We start from the raw sequence: 16,849 nt of genomic DNA, 5'->3' as shown, positions 1-16,849 counted from the left end.
CAGCTAGTTACTAGTTAGTTGATTGTTACTTGATTGGCTTCTGGCTGGGGTTGACCGTTTCGGGGTTAGCTTTGACGTTGTTGTTTAGACTATATTGATGCTTTTGACTCGGAGATTGAAGGTGTTTTCGGAGCTGGGTGCTAGTTTGCTATGTTTGTGTGGTATGGTGCTGTGGCAAGGTCACTGTGGCTCTGCTGTTCTGCTCCTACTAGTATATGGAGTAGTTGGGTATGGTCACGTTTCACTCTACGCTCTAGCTGGAACTAAAGACAAGAGTTAAACGGATAGATAGGTAGATATCTACATGCCAAGTTTTTCGAACATACATACAATATACATAAATCAAAACACCTAACTACAATCTAATCTACTCTATCAATTCCCCTCCAACCCCGCCGTAACACCATTAACATATTCCGCCGCATCCATCCCTAACCTCGCCAAATCAACACCCCCCTGCCCGGCCATCGCTCGAGACATCGCGCGGACGACTTCCTCCTCCTCCCAAATCGACGTAGGCGGCACAGCACCCTCCTCTTCACCATTTTCTCCCCCACCGATGACCGTACCCGCCTTCATGGCCGGATTATCCACATTCATAGCGACCACCGTGCGCCAATACGCCTCATCCCGATCCCTAAGCATCTTATCCCTGACGACTGCATTCCTTGCCACACTCACAGCATGCAGCTTCGACGTAGATCCCGAAAGCGCCCCCAACGACGCAGATACAACCTGATCGACCTGTTCTGCCTGCGACGGCGGAGTGAAGAAGAATCTCCGCGTAGCGGAAAGCCAAATCAGCAGGGCGCATACCCCGTCAAAGATAGCGAATAGCAGCGGACGCAAAAGACCGATTTGATAGTATGAGCTAGACGGGACTGCTACGCCTGCGCGCACAGCCGCGGACGCGTACGCCATCGGGTCGTAGGACATGACCACGTAGATGTCTAGGAGAGTGAACGCAATGCCCATGATGGAGAACTCCTTGCGCCATTTGCTTGCGTCGGAGCCGGCGAAGGTTGAGGAGGTTATGAGGCCGATGGTGGCCATGTGGAAGAGGTGAGGGAGGAGGACGTTGAAGGGGAGGTGGTAGATGGCGTAGGTGGTCAGGTTGTCGAGGGAGCAGAAGGCGCAGTTGGTTAGGGTTTCCGGGCCGAAGCGGAGGTATACCTTGCGGGCGAGGGTGGAGGTGAGTTTAGATTTGAGGAGTGTGTCGAATGGAGTAAGAGATTCATTGGGGCGGAGACGCGCGAGGCGCGAGAAGATGATGTCTGTTGATGTGGTGAGGCGGGAGTTGGTGAGGGTGAAGATGCTGGGACTGGGCGCGTGCGGATTGAACGGCAGGCTGAGACAGAAGAAGAGGGTTATGGTGAGGAAGAGGACGTTCAAGGCTCGACTGGCATCTTGGGGAAGAGGACGTGGTGGTGGGCGGCTGGAGAGGGCAACGCGGAGGGTGCGGTAGTAGTTGATGGCTCGGGGGATGATAATGGGCGCGAAGAAGATGAGGACGGATTTGATCCTGATGAGGGTGGTATAGAGGTTAGTGGTGAGTCTGGATGGGAGGGTCTGGTAGGATGAGTGCGTACGTTGAGAATGAGATCGTTATTTCACCCATCTTTGCGGAGAATGGCGATGGCGCATTGCAGTTCAGTGGTAATGGGATATCCAGATTCAGGACGGTACAAGAAGCGGAAGTTGGCCTCAAGCGGGCTTATCTTATCGCTGGTGGGCGCTAAAGCATGTTTTCCTACTGGTCAGGCACGCGGATCAGGGACACTGCTAAACACAATAAACTTCCGATCTGGTATTACGGCGCATGGAGGAGATCGCCGACTCGGTTTTTGAATAGAATTTGAATCCGATCAATGATTTGTGGTAAAATGAAACATGATTAAACGATTGATATTGCAAGTAGAAATGCAAACCCCGAAAATCAGAACATCCCCATTGCCTATGCTCGCTAATTGCCATACTGTCAACGCCAACGCAAATGATGTCCCCGCATCTGAACTCCTTGTCGTGTCGTCGCAAAAGCACATTGTCTCTGTTTATTTCCTTAGACATGCGATGACTGCATTGCTGGGTGATGAGCAAGATCGGGAATAGTCATTCCTGCGGAGTCCCTCGAGTACTTCGATGACGCCGCATCGTTTATGTTGATAGGATTGACTGGCGAAGATATTTTCAAAGGGAATCGCGTGCGTCGCATAGACATCTGCCTATTCACCGAGCTTTGGGGACTGTAGGTAGGCAAAGTTTCCTCCCTCTTCATACTCAGCTGGAATGAACGCTGGCTGCCATTTCGCGACATCACTTTCTGGGGCGCCACTGCTCCATAAACCCGCACATGTCGTGCACTGACACCAAGATCGCTATCGGCGAAGATAAAGCTCTGTGTATTCCATACTATCAGCGTTGCGCTCACTGAACCCGAATTTCGACTTACCGCAATCACGTTGATCACGCTCATGATCATGGCTAGAATGCCAGCAGAGAGCACAATCCTCCAGAATGCCATCCCAAGAGATTCCTGGCTGGTGGCGTTCGTGTTTAGGTCTCCCAGCACTCCAACTCCCAGTATCAGCATTGCTATCGCCAAAGTGATGAACCCGGAGTTCTGCCCCAATAATGGCCAGTTACGATCGAAGTAACCGCGGAGAAAGGGAAGCTCGGAGATGATGAGAAATACTGTTAAGTCAGACTGTTATCCATCTAGTACAGCCTTTGGAGCAAAGGCTACTTACTGCTAACGCCTGCAGTGGCGGCGTGAGAGACAGCCTCGAAGAAGAAAAACGCTGTCAACAAGTCAATCTTGACCAGCATGACCACACTGGCGGCAATGATGTCCAGAAACACAATGATGTTGATGACACGAATAGCATTGAGAATCACGTATCCTGGGCCAGCCAGGGATTCTTTCAGCGAAGCCATCATGATTCTGGTGTTAGATCAGCGGCTCAGCTGCCGGAAAGCTTGAACTTTTTGTGACCAGTATGAAAATAGGTGATTGTATCTTAAGAATTATCAGGTTGGATATGCGTTCTGATTGTGATGCACCTTTATACTCTGCAACAAAAACTTGTAGATTGAAAGGAATGAGGAGTAGGGACCGACCAGCAGCAAAGTGGTAATTGATATGGCTTATGGGCAAGGAAAGAGAGAACCACGAGGTCAACTCGCGAGTTAAAGAAAGAACGCGGACCCAAAGAGTTAACGAGAGGATGAAGAACAGCCAGAGGAAGTTATTATCTGTCAAATCTACAAATGCCGGACAGTGGTCTGGTTAAGCGGGACTGAAATGCCCAACAAAGACAAGAATAGGCACAATAGGCGCGAATTTGAGGCTGAAACACTTTCGACACGATTTTGAATGAACAATAGCCATTCATTCCGGCCCTTAGAAACACTCGTTACCTACTTCGGCGGCATATGCCCTTTTCCAGGCTCCTGACTCGATCACTGTGTCTCTCTTGCCTTGGACTTCCTGATGGATCCCTCCCGAGCCAAAAGCCTACACAATTACAGAGCGCTTAAGATCCTCCACTCAGAATTAACAATCGTTTCGCGTACCCAATAAAATCCAGAAATAAAGATAGAAGCTGAACCAGAGAAGTGAGTGGAATGTCAAGTTTCAGCCCACCAAAAAATGCTCTTTTAGCATCCACCGCTTCACAGATTTGGTGGTACTACTATCATACTATACTATCTACTAATAGACAAGGACGGGAAATGCCTGTGTTCAAGCGTGGCAGAGCAAGACTAGCGCCGAGGTGTTACCAGTTCGGTTGCCACCAGTACTTCCCACAATATTTATAGAAATGCACTGTGTAAGCGCTTGCTGCGAGAACAACTGTAGCCAGACTGCGCCCGCTCCGGGTATCTCGGCCTATAGACAGATAAGTCGGATGGAGTGGTCGGTGTTTAGGGTGTTTAGTTGCAGCCGTCCTCTCCAAAACGACGCTAATACTAGATTAGTGCCTTCCTCCCACTTAGTCCTACCTTCCTATTCGGTTGCATCTCTGTCATACTCTTGAGCATCTACACCCACTCTCTACAAATTTACAAGTACTATGACTCTGGAGATGACCTATTGACCAAATATTCAGGCGCCTTGTGGGTGGGAGGGGGAAGCGCTCGAAAGACCTACAGTAAGTGTTAAGTGTTCTGCCCCCTTGCTCATACATGCAACGTGCTAAAAGAGCAGATCTACAGGGATGTTGGACGCTACATGTCTTTGTCCAATCATGCTAGCAACACAGCCGCCCACGGTACCCCCTTGACAAGCTGAACATACGCGGCGCAGCAGCTCGCACTGATTAGTTAAGGAAGGTCGCAACGGCCTTAATGAGGGGAGGCCCCGAGCCTTAAGGGTCATTCCGAATTATGAAGGGCAACGCAACAATTCACCACCCAGAAAGGGTTGGTAGTGAATCAAGCCCAGTGAAAGAGCAGGAGTGATATCATGATGGTAGGGTCTTTGTTCGCATGCCGATAAAAAAGGGTCTAATAGCATTTAGGGCGAGTATTACTTGCGTATATTGTCCGCCGGCGCAGATCCCAATATCGAGTAAGTCATTTCACCGGCACTATTTCTGCTTGCTAACCGACAGTAGCATTGTCGCCGTTCATGGGCTCAACCCCAAAAGCAAGAAAAATCATGCTGAGAAGACCTGGGAGTCGAATGGGAAGCTATGGCTCAGGGATTTTCTTCCCAAGCAACTGCCACGAGCCAGGATTTTCCTCTTCAGTTACAACTCTAAAGTTGCAATCCAGTCATCCGCAGCTGGAGTGCGAGAGCAGGCACATGTCCTCCTTGACCGCTTAAGACTGGAAAGAGAGGTATTCAACAACAACTGTACCACTGGATCCGTCAAAGAAGCTTACCTTGCCTGCAGAAGTGTGAGCATCGACCCCTGCTTTTCATTGCCCATAGCCTGGGAGGTATTGTTGTCAAAGAGGTATGAAGCTTCTCAGCTAGAAGTTGTTTCTGTGCTGTCTCTTATGGTTCAATGCCAGGCGCTTGTACAAGCCAAACTCAGCGCAACATATGGCTCGATATGCACGTCGACCTTTGGAATCGTTTTCTTCGGTACGCCACATCGAGGGACGCACCTGGCACGTGTGGGAGGTGTGGCTGCAAAGTTCGTGAGGGCTCTACTAGGAACAGCGAGCAATACCCTACTGAAGGCCCTTTCAAAAGGCAGCCTTTACGCCCTGGAGCTGTCTGCGAACTTTGACAAGCTTCTTGAAAACTACAAGTATCTGAGCTTTTATGAGACCCTACCATTCAAAAGCATCGGCATAGTAAGTATTCCAGGACTTGACTAGATGTTGGCACTAACAAGACACACTGCTCGAATCAGGTTGTGGAAAAGGATTCTGCTGTTCTTGGCTTGCCTGACTCCCGTGAGAAAGCGATCGCATTGAATGCCGACCATGAAGAGATTTGCAGATTTCACTGCGACAAAGACGATCGATATCAATATGTATCTTCGCTAATTGTCGAAATGGCAAACTCAGGGACGGAGACGCGCCAGTTAACCAGTTGCTTTGATGAATCGGAGTCCACCGTGGCCGATGAAGCCGACCCTTGCTTCTGTAGGTCCTATGCATTACTACATATAAGAAAATTGGAAACCGGCTTACACCAACCGGACAGGGATGATACCTTTTACACGTAATCCCGGGTTTGTCGGCCGCGAGCATACATTAAGTCAGGTTATGGAGCGTATCATGCCACTCGGAAAGGTTCATTCGAGAGTAGCCTTGTATGGTCTCGGAGGTGTCGGGTAGGTTTTGCGGTTTCTACCAGGAAGCTTTTGACTGATAAAATAACTAGTAAAACCCAGATAGCCATTGAGCTGGCGCACCAAGTCCATGAAGCCCACCCCGACGCGTCGGTGTTCTGGATCCACGCAAACAGTATCAGCCGGTTCCAAGAAAGTTATTATCATCTGATCAAGGAATGCGAGATTGAGAGTCCTGAAGATAAACCACAAGACCTCTTGCTTGTCAAGCAATGGCTAGAAAAGCAGTGTAAACGCTGGTTGCTGATCATCGATAACGCTGACGAAGCCTCACTCTTCACGTCAGATGGGCGCCAAGGACAAAGATCCTCGACCTCAGATAAGCAGCTGCAAGAAGATTCTTCTATCGTCCAGTTCCTTCCCGAAAGTCCATATGGCTCAATTCTCATTACGACCCGTAACCGAGCTGCTGGTGTCAAGTTCGTCAGGGGTATTGGCCGAAACATGCTCGAGGTGGATACTATGACCAAAGAAGAATCGAGATGCTTAATCAAATCTGCTTTGAGTGGCAATTATCCGACAGAGTCGGACATGGATGAGCTTGCAGGGCTGCTTGACTTTCTGCCATTGGCAATCATGCAAGCAGCTTCATTCATGGAAGAAAACGTGCTTACTGTGAACGAATACATTAAATTGCATAATGACAGTGACGAGACCAAAATGAGTTTACTGTGCGAGCCCTTCGAGACGTTAGGAAGAGACAGCGAAACCCCAAATGCTCTTGCTACGACTCTGATCGTTTCTCTAGATCATATCAATACAAAAGAGCCGAACGCCATCGAGGCTCTTTCTCTTGTCGCTTTTCTTGACCAACATAATATTCCATCAAGTCTGATGGAACAGAGGCTTGTCGGGCCACTTGATCTGACCAAGGCGCTGGGTACACTTAAGGCATTCTCGCTTATAATAGCAACAGGAAAGGGTCAAAACTTCTCTATCCACCGGCTTGTGCAGCTTACTGTGCGGAAATGGCTAATCATCGAGCACACCTTCGACGAAAGAGCGATCCAAGCAATGGATACTCTCGCCGAAGTCTACCCGAACGCTGAGTACGAAAATTGGGCTATCTGCGCTGCTTATTTGCCTCATGCTATATCAGTGCTCAGGTTCATACCGGAGCTGCATGGGAAGCTGCTCCGAAGGAGGCTTTATCTTCAAGAAGGGATAGCATACTATTTGTGGTCGCAGGGCCGTAACGATGAGGCAGAGAAGTTGGATCTTCTCATCGTGGAAGAGAATAAGAAGGAATTTGGTCTGGAGCATCCAGAAACATTGGAGAGCATCGCAGGCCTCTCCTCAACGTACTCCAATCAAAATCGACTTGCCGAAACCGAAGAGTTGAACTCGCTTCTTGTTACAGCCTACACAAAGCTTTACGGGCCGAACGATATCATTACCATGAGGAGTGAAAGATGTCTGGCAGCGACTTACCGGAAACAATGTCGTTTCGAGGAAGCGGAAAGCCTGCTATTAGAAGTTCTTGAAAGAGCCAAGTCCGTCTTCGGAGAAGAACATGAGGAGTCGGTATGTGCCATGGGCCACTTGGGCCTGCTTTACACTGATCTGGGTAGATGGGATGAGGCTGAAGAATATTCCATCAAGGATTTGGAATGGCACCAAAAGAATCTCGGGCCAGATAATCCCTGGACTTTGGACCTGGCCATTAATCTCGCGTCACTTCACGAAACTCAGGGAAAACTGCTTGAGGGGAAAGCACTAGGCATACAAACGCTTCAAATTTGTGAAGATAAACTGGGCCTAGATGACGAGAGAACTCGAAATTGCCAACAGCTCCTGCTAAACATTTACTTCGAGCTAGATGAATGGCAGAAAGCAGAGGGACTATGCTTACAGATTCTAGAAGAGACCACGAGAATAGATGGACCTAGTCATTTTAAGACCCTCAGCTCGAAGCAACAATTGTCCGCTATCTATGAAGGACTCGGCGACGACAATAAAGCTGAGAAGCTGGACAACGAGATAATTGACGAGTGCACCCGTACGTTCGGTTCCGATCACGCCTACACGCTGAAATTCAGTGCTTTGGCTCAGCGACGCCGAGGGAAACATGCCGAGGCAGTACAGCTGATGGCGCAAGCTATAAATAAAGAAGAAATCTTGTTAGGCGCCTTCCACGATGAAACATTGGCATCGGTCCGGATACTGAGGCTCTGGTGTGAACCCGAACGAGATATTGTTGATATCCTATTGGAAGCGGGGACTAATTGTTCATGAAAGAAGCGATGTATACAACACCAAGTAAATGTTCGGTAGTGGGAATGGCTGAAGGCAGGATCGTGGCCCACGAGTTCAGTTGGCCACCGAGGCTACATCGCAAGGCGGCCTGATATGATATGTTGTCGCCTGCATGTTTTCTCATATTTGGCTGAGAAGATGGTGATGTGGCAATTGCACTCATGCCGGCTTGCCACAGCTGCAGAAGTAAGATCAGCGGAGGCACCTGAAGAGGGAATTCCGGGGGCGGCGGCTCGGCGGCCCTCTGAGGCGGAAAAACTTTCGATGCCCGACACCCTGCATATGCGAACAGCATCTTCGAATCTCTTCTCGATCCCCCACGTTATACTACCTTGAAGGAAGGCATATATATACCGAACGAGAGCCCAGCAGGTCATTTGTCATACCAGACTTTATCAAAAATGGCTCGGGGTAACCAGAGAGATCAGGCCCGCCTAAAAAGGCAGAAAGAAGATCAGAAGAAGGTAAGATTGTTCACCGGTTCTGCCAGCCGCTTTCCACTCACTAATTCGCTTATGTTGAATAGAAATCCAAGACTGAGGTCGGCAAGGGTGGTATACTGGCTAAGAAGGAGAATGATGCTGATAAGATGAGAGCGAAACAAGCGTTGGGTATGTGAGGCTTTGGTCTGCTGTTTTTGCGCCACCCTTTGATCGCTATCTTACTGACCCTTCATCACGTTTTTAGCAAATCAGCGGAAAGAAGCTGAAGCACTTGCAGGGGCGAAGAAGAACTAAGCTAATTTGTTTTCGCCCACGTTTTATAAAGTCAGACCGGAACGTTCTACGATTCTTCGATGTCGCATAGCCCTCGTCTACGATTTTGGTTAAGCATTCTTCCAACTTGTATAAGTACATTCGGAAGGCTGTTCTCTGGGCACTCGGATTAGATATGGTTGACACTGGGACGGATCTTAGGACCTGCTATCTGACTTGGCTGGCTTTATCAACCGGGTGTACGTTGCAGATACATGTGACAAGACAATGGCATTTAGCGAGGCGTTCTATCAAGCAGCGTTTAAGTTTGCATAAAGATGGCGCATATGGTGCAAAAAACCTTTACTTTGTGAAGTTTAATACATAGTGTCTACCCTATCTCAAGCTCGGGCTGCCGTCAACTATACGGCTACCCGCCTGCTGACCAGCAACCCAGGCAGCCCTTGCTCTTTCCAAGCAGGCCTTCCACCCGTCTGCAGTCCCAACCTCAGACAAAGGCAGGTTTGCCAATGCATTCGACGACGTCTTGCATTGGGCCTTTGCTGGGGCTCCTACGCCTGTCATCATTGTCGCCAAATTCACGAACGTCCATATGCTCTCGCCTTCCCAACCCACGTCCAATGCGAAACGCAACACCCTGTCAATACTGTCTGTTCTGGTCTTTTCATCACCGGCCCAGTCCAGTAGGCGCAAAGTGAACATCCAGCCGGAAATGTCACTGGGATGTGCGATACACCAGTCCAGCACTTCTGGTATGATTGAGGCAGCTAGACGCGCTGAAGCGCCTTGATCCTCATCACCGCCCGACAAAATGTCGAGAAGCTGTCTTACATAAGTGAAGCCGTAGTAATTCTTTGGGTGTAGCTCTCCGGATCGGAGAACAACGGATAGTTCCTTCTTTAGCACCTCCTGGTTTGACACGATCTCCCTGTCATCTTCTCGCCTTATCAACCTTCCGCTGCTATCAGAAAGCATCTGCCTCAACACCCATAGCCGATGGTTATACAATGTCGGAGATTTCGTATGACGATGCAATGGAGAGCAAATGTAGGTGGTCAATAGAGACATCTCCGTGTCCAATTCACGTGTGAGCATTTCCCGACAAGTATAGCCGGCGTCCGCAGAGCCAGCGCGCTGGCGTAAAGCAGCCAGACGTCGTTTGCGCCAGCTGCATGCCGTCAGGTGTTCGCAATCGAAGAGGAGGATGATTTCGCTGGCATTCAGCAGGTCGTCTCTTCGTTTCTGTAGCAGTGATTCGTTTTGCGGAGCTTTGCGCTCGTCTTCATGACCACCGGCATCGGAAAAATAGAAGGGCTCGCTTGAAGTGTCGAAGAATATTCGTCTGGCCGTTACGAACGCCTGAACCAGGTATTTCTTCGTAATTCCGACCGAGTTCCCATCCTGTAACAGTGGACCAAGACCAGGTGGGAGGATCTCGATCTCTAGGACGTTGTTATCTTTGCGTCTAGCGGAGAATATTCGAGCGAGTTCATTGTAAGCAGCATTTCCGTCCGGAGGAGTAGACATTGAGAATCACCCGCCTTGCAGCATGGCGTACGAATCGTAGTAATGGCGGACGTTATGTTAATGTTAGAAAGGGACATGGTTTAAAGCTCCGGGGGGGATAATGAAAGTTGCCGCGCCGCGGCCGACGGGCGGGAAACAACGTGACAACGTCATTTGCTGTTCTCACTCCATTCATGGATGTCATTTCTCTTTCAGCCTCAGCCTTTCTTTCTCTTTGTCCGCTCGCTCATTGTTAAAACTTCCTCGAGCTTCTTTTGGTAGGGAACTTGCTCGTCTGAGGCAGGTCGCACGCAGTACATCTCCGCGTAAGTCGGTCGGGCTTCGTGGTCTCTTTTCCGCCCACATCTCCGGGAACCAATTCGATCTATTCCTTGTTCTCTATCCCTCCCTCCTCCCCTCCATCAATTGATCGCACCGACGTCTAGCCCATCATGCTGTCGCTTTTGTGGTCGGTTTTCTTCGTCCATGTCGCCATTTATTTGGTTAATACCATTGGCGCTAGCACGATTGATAATCTGGTATGTTTTGTCTGGGAGCTGGCTGGGTGGCGGCCGTTTAGCTGTCATGCCCTGAGCTATTCTCTTTTAGAGTTGAAGTAAAGCTAATGTGTACTTTCTAGCTATGGCTCCTCTACCTAAAGGTCCCGACCTCCACGTCGAAGAAATACAGGGAACAAAATCGACTCAAGCGCGAGGTCGTCCAGCTGAAGCGGGACATGAACAACACCAGCTCACAGGATGAGTTTGCGAAATGGGCAAAACTCCGACGGAAGCATGATAAGACTATGGAGGAATATGAGGCGATAAGTACGTTTGATTTCCGATCGCAGTTACGGTCTATATATTGGTTTGGGGTTTGGGGTTTGGGGAACTGGCTGGTTCAAGAGAGAGAGAGAGAGAGAGAGAGAGAGCTAACAAAGGCGTGTTCAACAGACAAACAACTCAGTTCGCAGAAAACCTCCTTCGACTGGGGCGTCAAAATCGTTCGCTGGTTCGGTACATCTGGTCTCAAGTTCTTCCTGCAGTTTTGGTACTCGAAAACGCCTGTCTTCCATCTGCCGGAGGGCTGGCTTCCTTACTACGTGGCGTGGGTGCTGTCGTTCCCCCGTGCGCCGATGGGGTCGGTGAGCATCCAGATTTGGAGTAATGTTTGTGCGACGGCGATTACGACTATGGCGGAGGTGGTGACGGCTGTTTTGTTGCAGAGGGCTACTGCTGCTGCTGCGCCTGCTGCGAAGAAGACACAATGAACTTATGTGTATGTATGCTATGCTAATGGATGCATGGATGTTTTGAGCTACGTGGAGTTGGATGTGTAAAAATAAGATGGTTCTTTTGGGAGATAATTGATTCATAGTTTTTTCGACTTGTATAATATAATGATGCGATGGGGGTATCAATAATGAATATGAAATGTGTTTGTTCATCAGATAAAAAAACAATCGTTTATCGTCAACGACCCCATACCGTAGTAAGGGGTTTCAGGGCTTGACTCTATGATTGGTATATCATCACACGAACAAAATCAAAACATCATCAAGAATGAAAAATGTAAAGTAGGAGTAGTAGTAGAGTCCGGCTCCTTCGACAGAGCATCTGCGACGGGAAGCCAAAAGATGAACCAAATCACCAACCAAGGCCCACAATCACCGCTTTCCATAAGCTACAGACTCGTAAAAAAAAAAAAAGAGAGAAAGAAATTGAACTCCTCGCCTCAAGAATGAGCCCCATTGAGTTACCCCCTAAATATTTCCCGACTAACGCTCCCCCGACATATTTTCAGACGTGGGAGGTCGGTTCGAAGAAACATATAGGAAGGGCAATCGCATGACTATCCAAACACGACGAAAGGCAACCCAAATAAAACCCCCCTCTCCAGCACTGTCCTGCACCAACCATTGTTACCCACAAGCCACACCAGAAGGTGGCAGCAAGTGTTCGGGTACAGAGACAAACACTAGGAGGGGAATAGGGCGTATAAGCCGCTATCGAATTGCTTCTATGGCGGCGCGTTTCCGCATTGCCTGACTGGGCCCTACAAGAGGACGTTTAGACAGTCAGGATGTCCGGGGACTTTCTCCCAAAGCTGAGGGGGGAAAGAGAGAGTCGTGAAGACTGCTCTCTGTGTGTGAGCTTTGAATGCGATTCTTTGAGCGAGGAGTTGGGAGAAGAAAGGGAAAAGAGAGGAAATTTGGACTCGGTGCGTGGGCTTTTTTTATAGCCGATTAGTCAGGGAGTGGAGCTGTGGGTCGTGGTGTCTGTCATGTGACTTTGGTTTTCTATGGTGTTGCGTGCAGTGCCTGAGGCATGTTGAGAATTTACAGTACTGAAAATGGGTGATTATGGGAAAGGTCTACTGGACAGAATCATGAATCAAAAATGGCTTGTTTAAGCGAAAATAATGTCCCTATTTTTTCATGTACAATCGATTGAACTCCGGGTAATTCTTGTTTAATGCCATAAGAAATACAAAAGTAGTATATAAACCCCCAATCCCCTCAAGCCTTAGACTTGGCCTTGGTCTTCTTCTGGACCTTCTTGGCCTTCTGGGCGGCCGGGGAAGCAGTTTCTTCGGTGGTCTTCTTCGGGGTAGACTTCTCTGTCGACTTGGGAGTCTCCTGCGCAGCAGGGGACTGGGCAGCCTTCTTAGTCTTCTTGTTGGTCTTCTTAGGGGTATCTTCAGCGGGCTTCTCAGCCTTGGGTTCCTCAACCGGGGCAGCCTCAATGGCCTTGGCAGGTTCTTCAGCAGCAGGCTCAGAGGCCTCGATGGCCTTGGCCTCCTGGACAGGGACCTCATCCACGCTCTTCAGTTGGGGGATGTCGAGGTCGTAGCCCATAATAGCCTTGAGCTTCTCAGCCTTGGCAAGGCGTCTCTTCTGCTCCCTCTCGATGCGCTCTGTCCACTGCTCTCTCGTCTTGCCCTTGTCCAGACGCTTCTTCTCGATGCGGTTCCAGGGGGTGCGCTTGAACCGTCTGTTGGCGCCCTTCCAGACCTCCGGGTGGAGCTGTTCGGGGGACACGTATTTACACTTCAGGATGTGACCGTACATGAGGTAGTTGTCCATGGTGGCAGCAACAATCTTAGCGACAGAGGTATGGGCGAACTCGATGAAAGCATAGTGCTTGGAGCGACCGGTGATACGGTTACGGGAAAGACGCAGGCGAGTGATTTCACCGAACTGGCTGAAGTAGGCGCGCATCTGGTGCTCGTAGAAACCGTGGGGAATGCGTCTGTAGCATAGCGTGTTAATAGAGTCACAACCGAATTTCCTGATGGGTCAACTTACCCAACGTAAACCGTTCCAGGCTCCTCAACGTGACCGGCATTCTCCTTCTGCTTCTTCAAGATCTTGCGCTTGGCCTTCTTCGAGTCGGGGATCTGAGGGACCGGCTGGTCGGGGTTGAAGCCTTCATCGCCGGACTCATCCTCGTCACCACTGCTCTCGAAGCCCCTGATAAGGGCAGCTGTACGGTCATCCTCCTCATCCTCACTCTGGCTAGCATCCGAGGCGGCGGACTCATCTTCCTCCTCAGATTCTTCAACGACAGGCTCTGCCTTCTTGGCCTTGGTGTTGGCTTTGGCGGGCTTGGATTTTGTCGCGGGAGCAGCTGATCCGTCCTCCTTCTTCGACTTCTTGGTGGTAGGCTTCTCCTCCTTCGCGGCCTTGGGCTCAGCAACCTCCGCCTCGGACTCACTGTTCTCGTTGTCGCTCAGGAAATCGGCCGCACGCTTGCGAGGCTTGATCTGTCTGGCGGGCTGGCCATTGGCCTTGGTCTTCGAAGCGCCATCGGTCTTTGCAGCCGCCTCTTTTTGGTTGGCCTTCTTGAGGATAGGCTTGGGGGCGTCCTTGGGGGATTCGGCAGGCTTGGCCTCGACCTTCTTGGTCTTCTTTGCGGGCGAATCGGCGGCAGTGGCAGCGGCAGCTGAGCAGCGTTAGTAGGCGCACCAACGGGTTGAAAATGAAAATCTCTCAAACGGTGTAACAATACATACCCTTGCGCTTCTTGTCCTTCTTGTCGGGGGCCATCCTGCTGTGATTTTTGGGGATAATTGCAGGCGGTTCCTGGGGGACTACAAGCGGAGGATCGCAAAGGTGCGGGAAACTTTTTTTCTGCTCGCAATTTTTCGGGCGCCAAGCGGTGAATGCAATCCAGCCCGGCCGACGGGGCCTCGCCGCAACTCCAACTCTAAGCTCTTGTTTCTCCGCAACCCAACCATCTCACACGCCCGTTTGTTTGCGCGCATTTACCGGGGTCATGGGGAAATCGGCCAAGGCGAATAAACCCCTCACTCAGGAAGAGATCTGGGACGATTCGGCCCTCGTCCAGAGCTGGGATGAGGCTGTCGAGGAATACAAAGTATGGGCTTCCTCCTCGTGCACGTGATCCGCTCGCTGACCAGAACAACAACAGCTCTACCACAGCATCCATGCGAAGGGGGAGAATGTTGAAGATGTCCTGAGAGAAGCGGAGGCTGCTGAGAAAGCTGAGATGGAGCAAGATGAGCAGCCGTTGGACGAATTGGCCGACCGCATGGATGCTGACGTCGACGCCGACACTGCTGCCAATGCAACAACTCCAGCGGAACCTCAACAGGTGCCACAGGCCAAACTGTCGCAAGTGAGTTGCTCCGTTTGCCGGGATGAATTTTGTGGACTGACTTTATTTCAGGCTGCGGAAGGGCCGGAACAGCCCTCTGGACAGGGTGCCCATGTCACTGATCAAACGGCTGGGCCCAGTGCCGTAGGAGCACCTCCTATGCCTCATGCCACCCTATCCCAAGGTAAGATGCGCTTTAACCCTTGTTTGCTGTGGAGAAATCTGACTCTCTCTAAGTGCAAGATGAAGGACTCAAGAACCTCATGATGGCATGGTACTATGCTGGGTATTACACTGGTCTATATGAGGGCCAACAGCGAGCGAATCAGAACAAGAGCTCATAACCCAGCTGAAAGTATAGTAACGAAGTGACAAGCATCTAACTGCGTTGTTCGCAATCCTGGTAGGTTGCATTGAAGTATGAGCACGGAAAAGCTAAATCCCCAGGACAGCGGCAGGCGCAAACAACATCCCGTCTGGGTACAGGCCAGGATTAGATGAGAATCCCTCCCGGCGGCTGTAGATGGGCATGCACCTAGTTTGGCATGTTACCTGAGTAGGCGGGCTTGTTGTTGGGCCACAATCACCGGTTGCGACCTTGAAATTTTACATGAAGACTGTGGAACAACGCTGCGTACATGGAATAATGCGCGGTGGCCTTGCTGGCGGCCTCACCCTGGCCCCTTTAACTTCGTGCGGTCTAGTCATGTCTATTTGCTACTGTTTACTAGAATTGCACTTTCGGGAGCTATATATCCCAATCCTTCTGCCCATCTTGTTTGTTCCTTGATCTCCAGGATTCTTCTTCTTCTCTCTCTCTCTCTAGTGTATATATATATCAACCCCCTCGCGGACAGTTGGAGCTATCATTTATACGTCCCATCTTCTCTACTAAGCGCACTCTCAAGGAGATAGAAGAGACCTTCAAAGTATCATGGTGTTCCCACTTCAGGACTGAGAGCACCAATCTTTCGACCGTATATTGTGGGCTCTGTGAAAAACCTCATGTTCCCCTATTTTGTCCATGAAAGGAATTCTCGGATGCTGTCGCCCGGTGAAGCCTGGTATCCCCCAAGATGTTAGAAGCATATATATAACCTACTAAAGAGGTGAGAACATGAGACATAGGGTTTTTACATACAAAATTATTGACTGTCCGTATAGGCTCCATCAATGTCTGAATGAGGCGAGGATTGTATCCAAAATTGTGTGAGGGTCTGGAGGAAGCGAACATCTTAATATATGTGAATCCCATCCTCAAAGGCCAACAAGTATACACTATACACCATGATGGTTTCCAATAATGTGTTACCAAAACCACCATTGCCCATCGTTCGACAGCCATCAGTTTCGAGGATCCAAAGTATTCATTTCAAATTCCGGACCTTCCTGCTCAGTAAGTCACGGCCTCTCTCATTTGCATGGCTTACGCGACTAACATGGCTCTGCAGGTCAAAGATACCAATCACAGAGCGATCACCTCTGCTATCACCTTCGCCAACTAGCTGCGACAATCGAGCGATTCTGATCAGTTGTTGCCCTGCGTTGGGGCAATTTTCATACAACCTGGTTCTCCTTCAGTGACCCGCAAGATCCCAATGAGGTCCTGGCATAGGCTTTCGAGCATCTTGCCATTCCCAAATTTCATGGACGGTTCCTGTTAGGCCTGGAAACCATGGCGGCCTGCGCTACGTGTTGATTGAGAGCGAATGAGGAGAAGGCCCAAAGGAGCCTTTGGGGAACTTTCTCAGGGTAGATGGGAATAGATCAGGGGGCCACTAAATGTCGTCTTGCCGCCAATACTTCATTTCTTGCTGCCAATACACTATCAATCGGCTCCTCTCGCTGAACACAATTGGACAAGATCTTTACCAGGCCATCAGTGTATGGAGATGGAAGCACTGAATCACTGGGAACTTTATTAATTTATCCAGTTCATGTC

At 49.8% G+C, this 16,849-nt stretch overlaps 7 protein-coding genes across 7 annotated transcripts; 4 read left to right on the top strand and 3 right to left on the bottom strand.

Annotated features, from left to right (window-relative positions):
* Positions 1–375: 375 nt before the first annotated feature.
* BO83DRAFT_403118 (uncharacterized protein) lies at positions 376–2,934 on the bottom strand (the record flags this gene model as incomplete). Its single annotated transcript, XM_025533593.1, has 4 exons — positions 376–1,555; positions 2,136–2,395; positions 2,450–2,691; positions 2,748–2,934. 4 exons carry the CDS (start codon positions 2,932–2,934, stop codon positions 376–378), a joined length of 1,869 nt encoding a protein of 622 aa, XP_025383187.1.
* An 887-nt stretch (positions 2,935–3,821) lies between these two features.
* Positions 3,822–8,045, top strand: BO83DRAFT_393300 (kinesin; the record flags this gene model as incomplete). The annotated part of the gene is made up of 7 exons (XM_025532974.1): positions 3,822–3,830; positions 3,974–4,151; positions 4,558–4,570; positions 4,617–5,307; positions 5,367–5,601; positions 5,663–5,792; positions 5,843–8,045. The coding sequence occupies 7 exons, from the start codon at positions 3,822–3,824 to the stop codon at positions 8,043–8,045; spliced, it is 3,459 nt and encodes a 1,152-aa protein (XP_025383186.1).
* Positions 8,046–8,467: 422 nt separating this feature from the next.
* Positions 8,468–8,803, top strand: BO83DRAFT_431699 (4F5 domain protein; the record flags this gene model as incomplete). The annotated part of the gene is made up of 3 exons (XM_025535591.1): positions 8,468–8,530; positions 8,593–8,677; positions 8,754–8,803. The coding sequence occupies 3 exons, from the start codon at positions 8,468–8,470 to the stop codon at positions 8,801–8,803; spliced, it is 198 nt and encodes a 65-aa protein (XP_025383185.1).
* A 237-nt stretch (positions 8,804–9,040) lies between these two features.
* Positions 9,041–10,390, bottom strand: BO83DRAFT_157712 (uncharacterized protein). The gene has a single exon (XM_025526291.1). It carries the CDS (start codon positions 10,307–10,309, stop codon positions 9,158–9,160), a length of 1,152 nt encoding a protein of 383 aa, XP_025383184.1. The 5' UTR covers positions 10,310–10,390; the 3' UTR covers positions 9,041–9,157.
* Positions 10,391–10,740: 350 nt separating this feature from the next.
* BO83DRAFT_324128 (guided entry of tail-anchored proteins factor 1) lies at positions 10,741–11,558 on the top strand (the record flags this gene model as incomplete). Its single annotated transcript, XM_025527964.1, has 2 exons — positions 10,741–10,827; positions 10,929–11,558. 2 exons carry the CDS (start codon positions 10,741–10,743, stop codon positions 11,556–11,558), a joined length of 717 nt encoding a protein of 238 aa, XP_025383183.1.
* Positions 11,559–12,691: 1,133 nt separating this feature from the next.
* On the bottom strand, positions 12,692–14,373 carry BO83DRAFT_347810 (uncharacterized protein). The gene is made up of 3 exons (XM_025528830.1): positions 14,303–14,373; positions 13,596–14,232; positions 12,692–13,539 (listed from the first exon to the last, which is right to left on the bottom strand). The coding sequence occupies exons 1-3, from the start codon at positions 14,334–14,336 to the stop codon at positions 12,807–12,809; spliced, it is 1,404 nt and encodes a 467-aa protein (XP_025383182.1). The 5' UTR covers positions 14,337–14,373; the 3' UTR covers positions 12,692–12,806.
* A 152-nt stretch (positions 14,374–14,525) lies between these two features.
* BO83DRAFT_347807 (uncharacterized protein) lies at positions 14,526–15,720 on the top strand. Its single transcript, XM_025528829.1, has 4 exons — positions 14,526–14,667; positions 14,722–14,928; positions 14,980–15,091; positions 15,145–15,720. Exons 1-4 carry the CDS (start codon positions 14,566–14,568, stop codon positions 15,249–15,251), a joined length of 528 nt encoding a protein of 175 aa, XP_025383181.1. The 5' UTR covers positions 14,526–14,565; the 3' UTR covers positions 15,252–15,720.
* Positions 15,721–16,849: the final 1,129 nt, after the last annotated feature.

This window comes from Aspergillus eucalypticola (genome assembly GCF_003184535.1).
Source record: "Aspergillus eucalypticola CBS 122712 chromosome Unknown BO83scaffold_36, whole genome shotgun sequence".
Lineage (NCBI taxonomy): Eukaryota > Fungi > Ascomycota > Eurotiomycetes > Eurotiales > Aspergillaceae > Aspergillus > Aspergillus eucalypticola.
This window is presented reverse-complemented; position numbering and strand designations above follow the sequence as displayed.

Bases quoted from the DNA above. Each gene is read 5' to 3' on its own strand.
- BO83DRAFT_157712 (XM_025526291.1), bottom strand. From the start codon at position 10,309: ATGTCTACTCCTCCGGACGGAAATGCTGCTTACAATGAACTCGCTCGA.
- BO83DRAFT_347810 (XM_025528830.1), bottom strand. From the start codon at position 14,336: ATGGCCCCCGACAAGAAGGACAAGAAGCGCAAGG. The intron at 14,233-14,302 runs GTATGTATTGTT...AACGCTGCTCAG, and splicing joins GAAGGACAAGAAGCGCAAGG to CTGCCGCTGCCACTGCCGCC. The intron at 13,540-13,595 runs GTAAGTTGACCC...GCTATGCTACAG, and splicing joins CCTGGAACGGTTTACGTTGG to ACGCATTCCCCACGGTTTCT.
- BO83DRAFT_347807 (XM_025528829.1), top strand. From the start codon at position 14,566: ATGGGGAAATCGGCCAAGGCGAATAAACCCCTCACTCAGGAAGAGATC. The intron at 14,668-14,721 runs GTATGGGCTTCC...GAACAACAACAG, and splicing joins AGGCTGTCGAGGAATACAAA to CTCTACCACAGCATCCATGC. The intron at 14,929-14,979 runs GTGAGTTGCTCC...ACTTTATTTCAG, and splicing joins CACAGGCCAAACTGTCGCAA to GCTGCGGAAGGGCCGGAACA.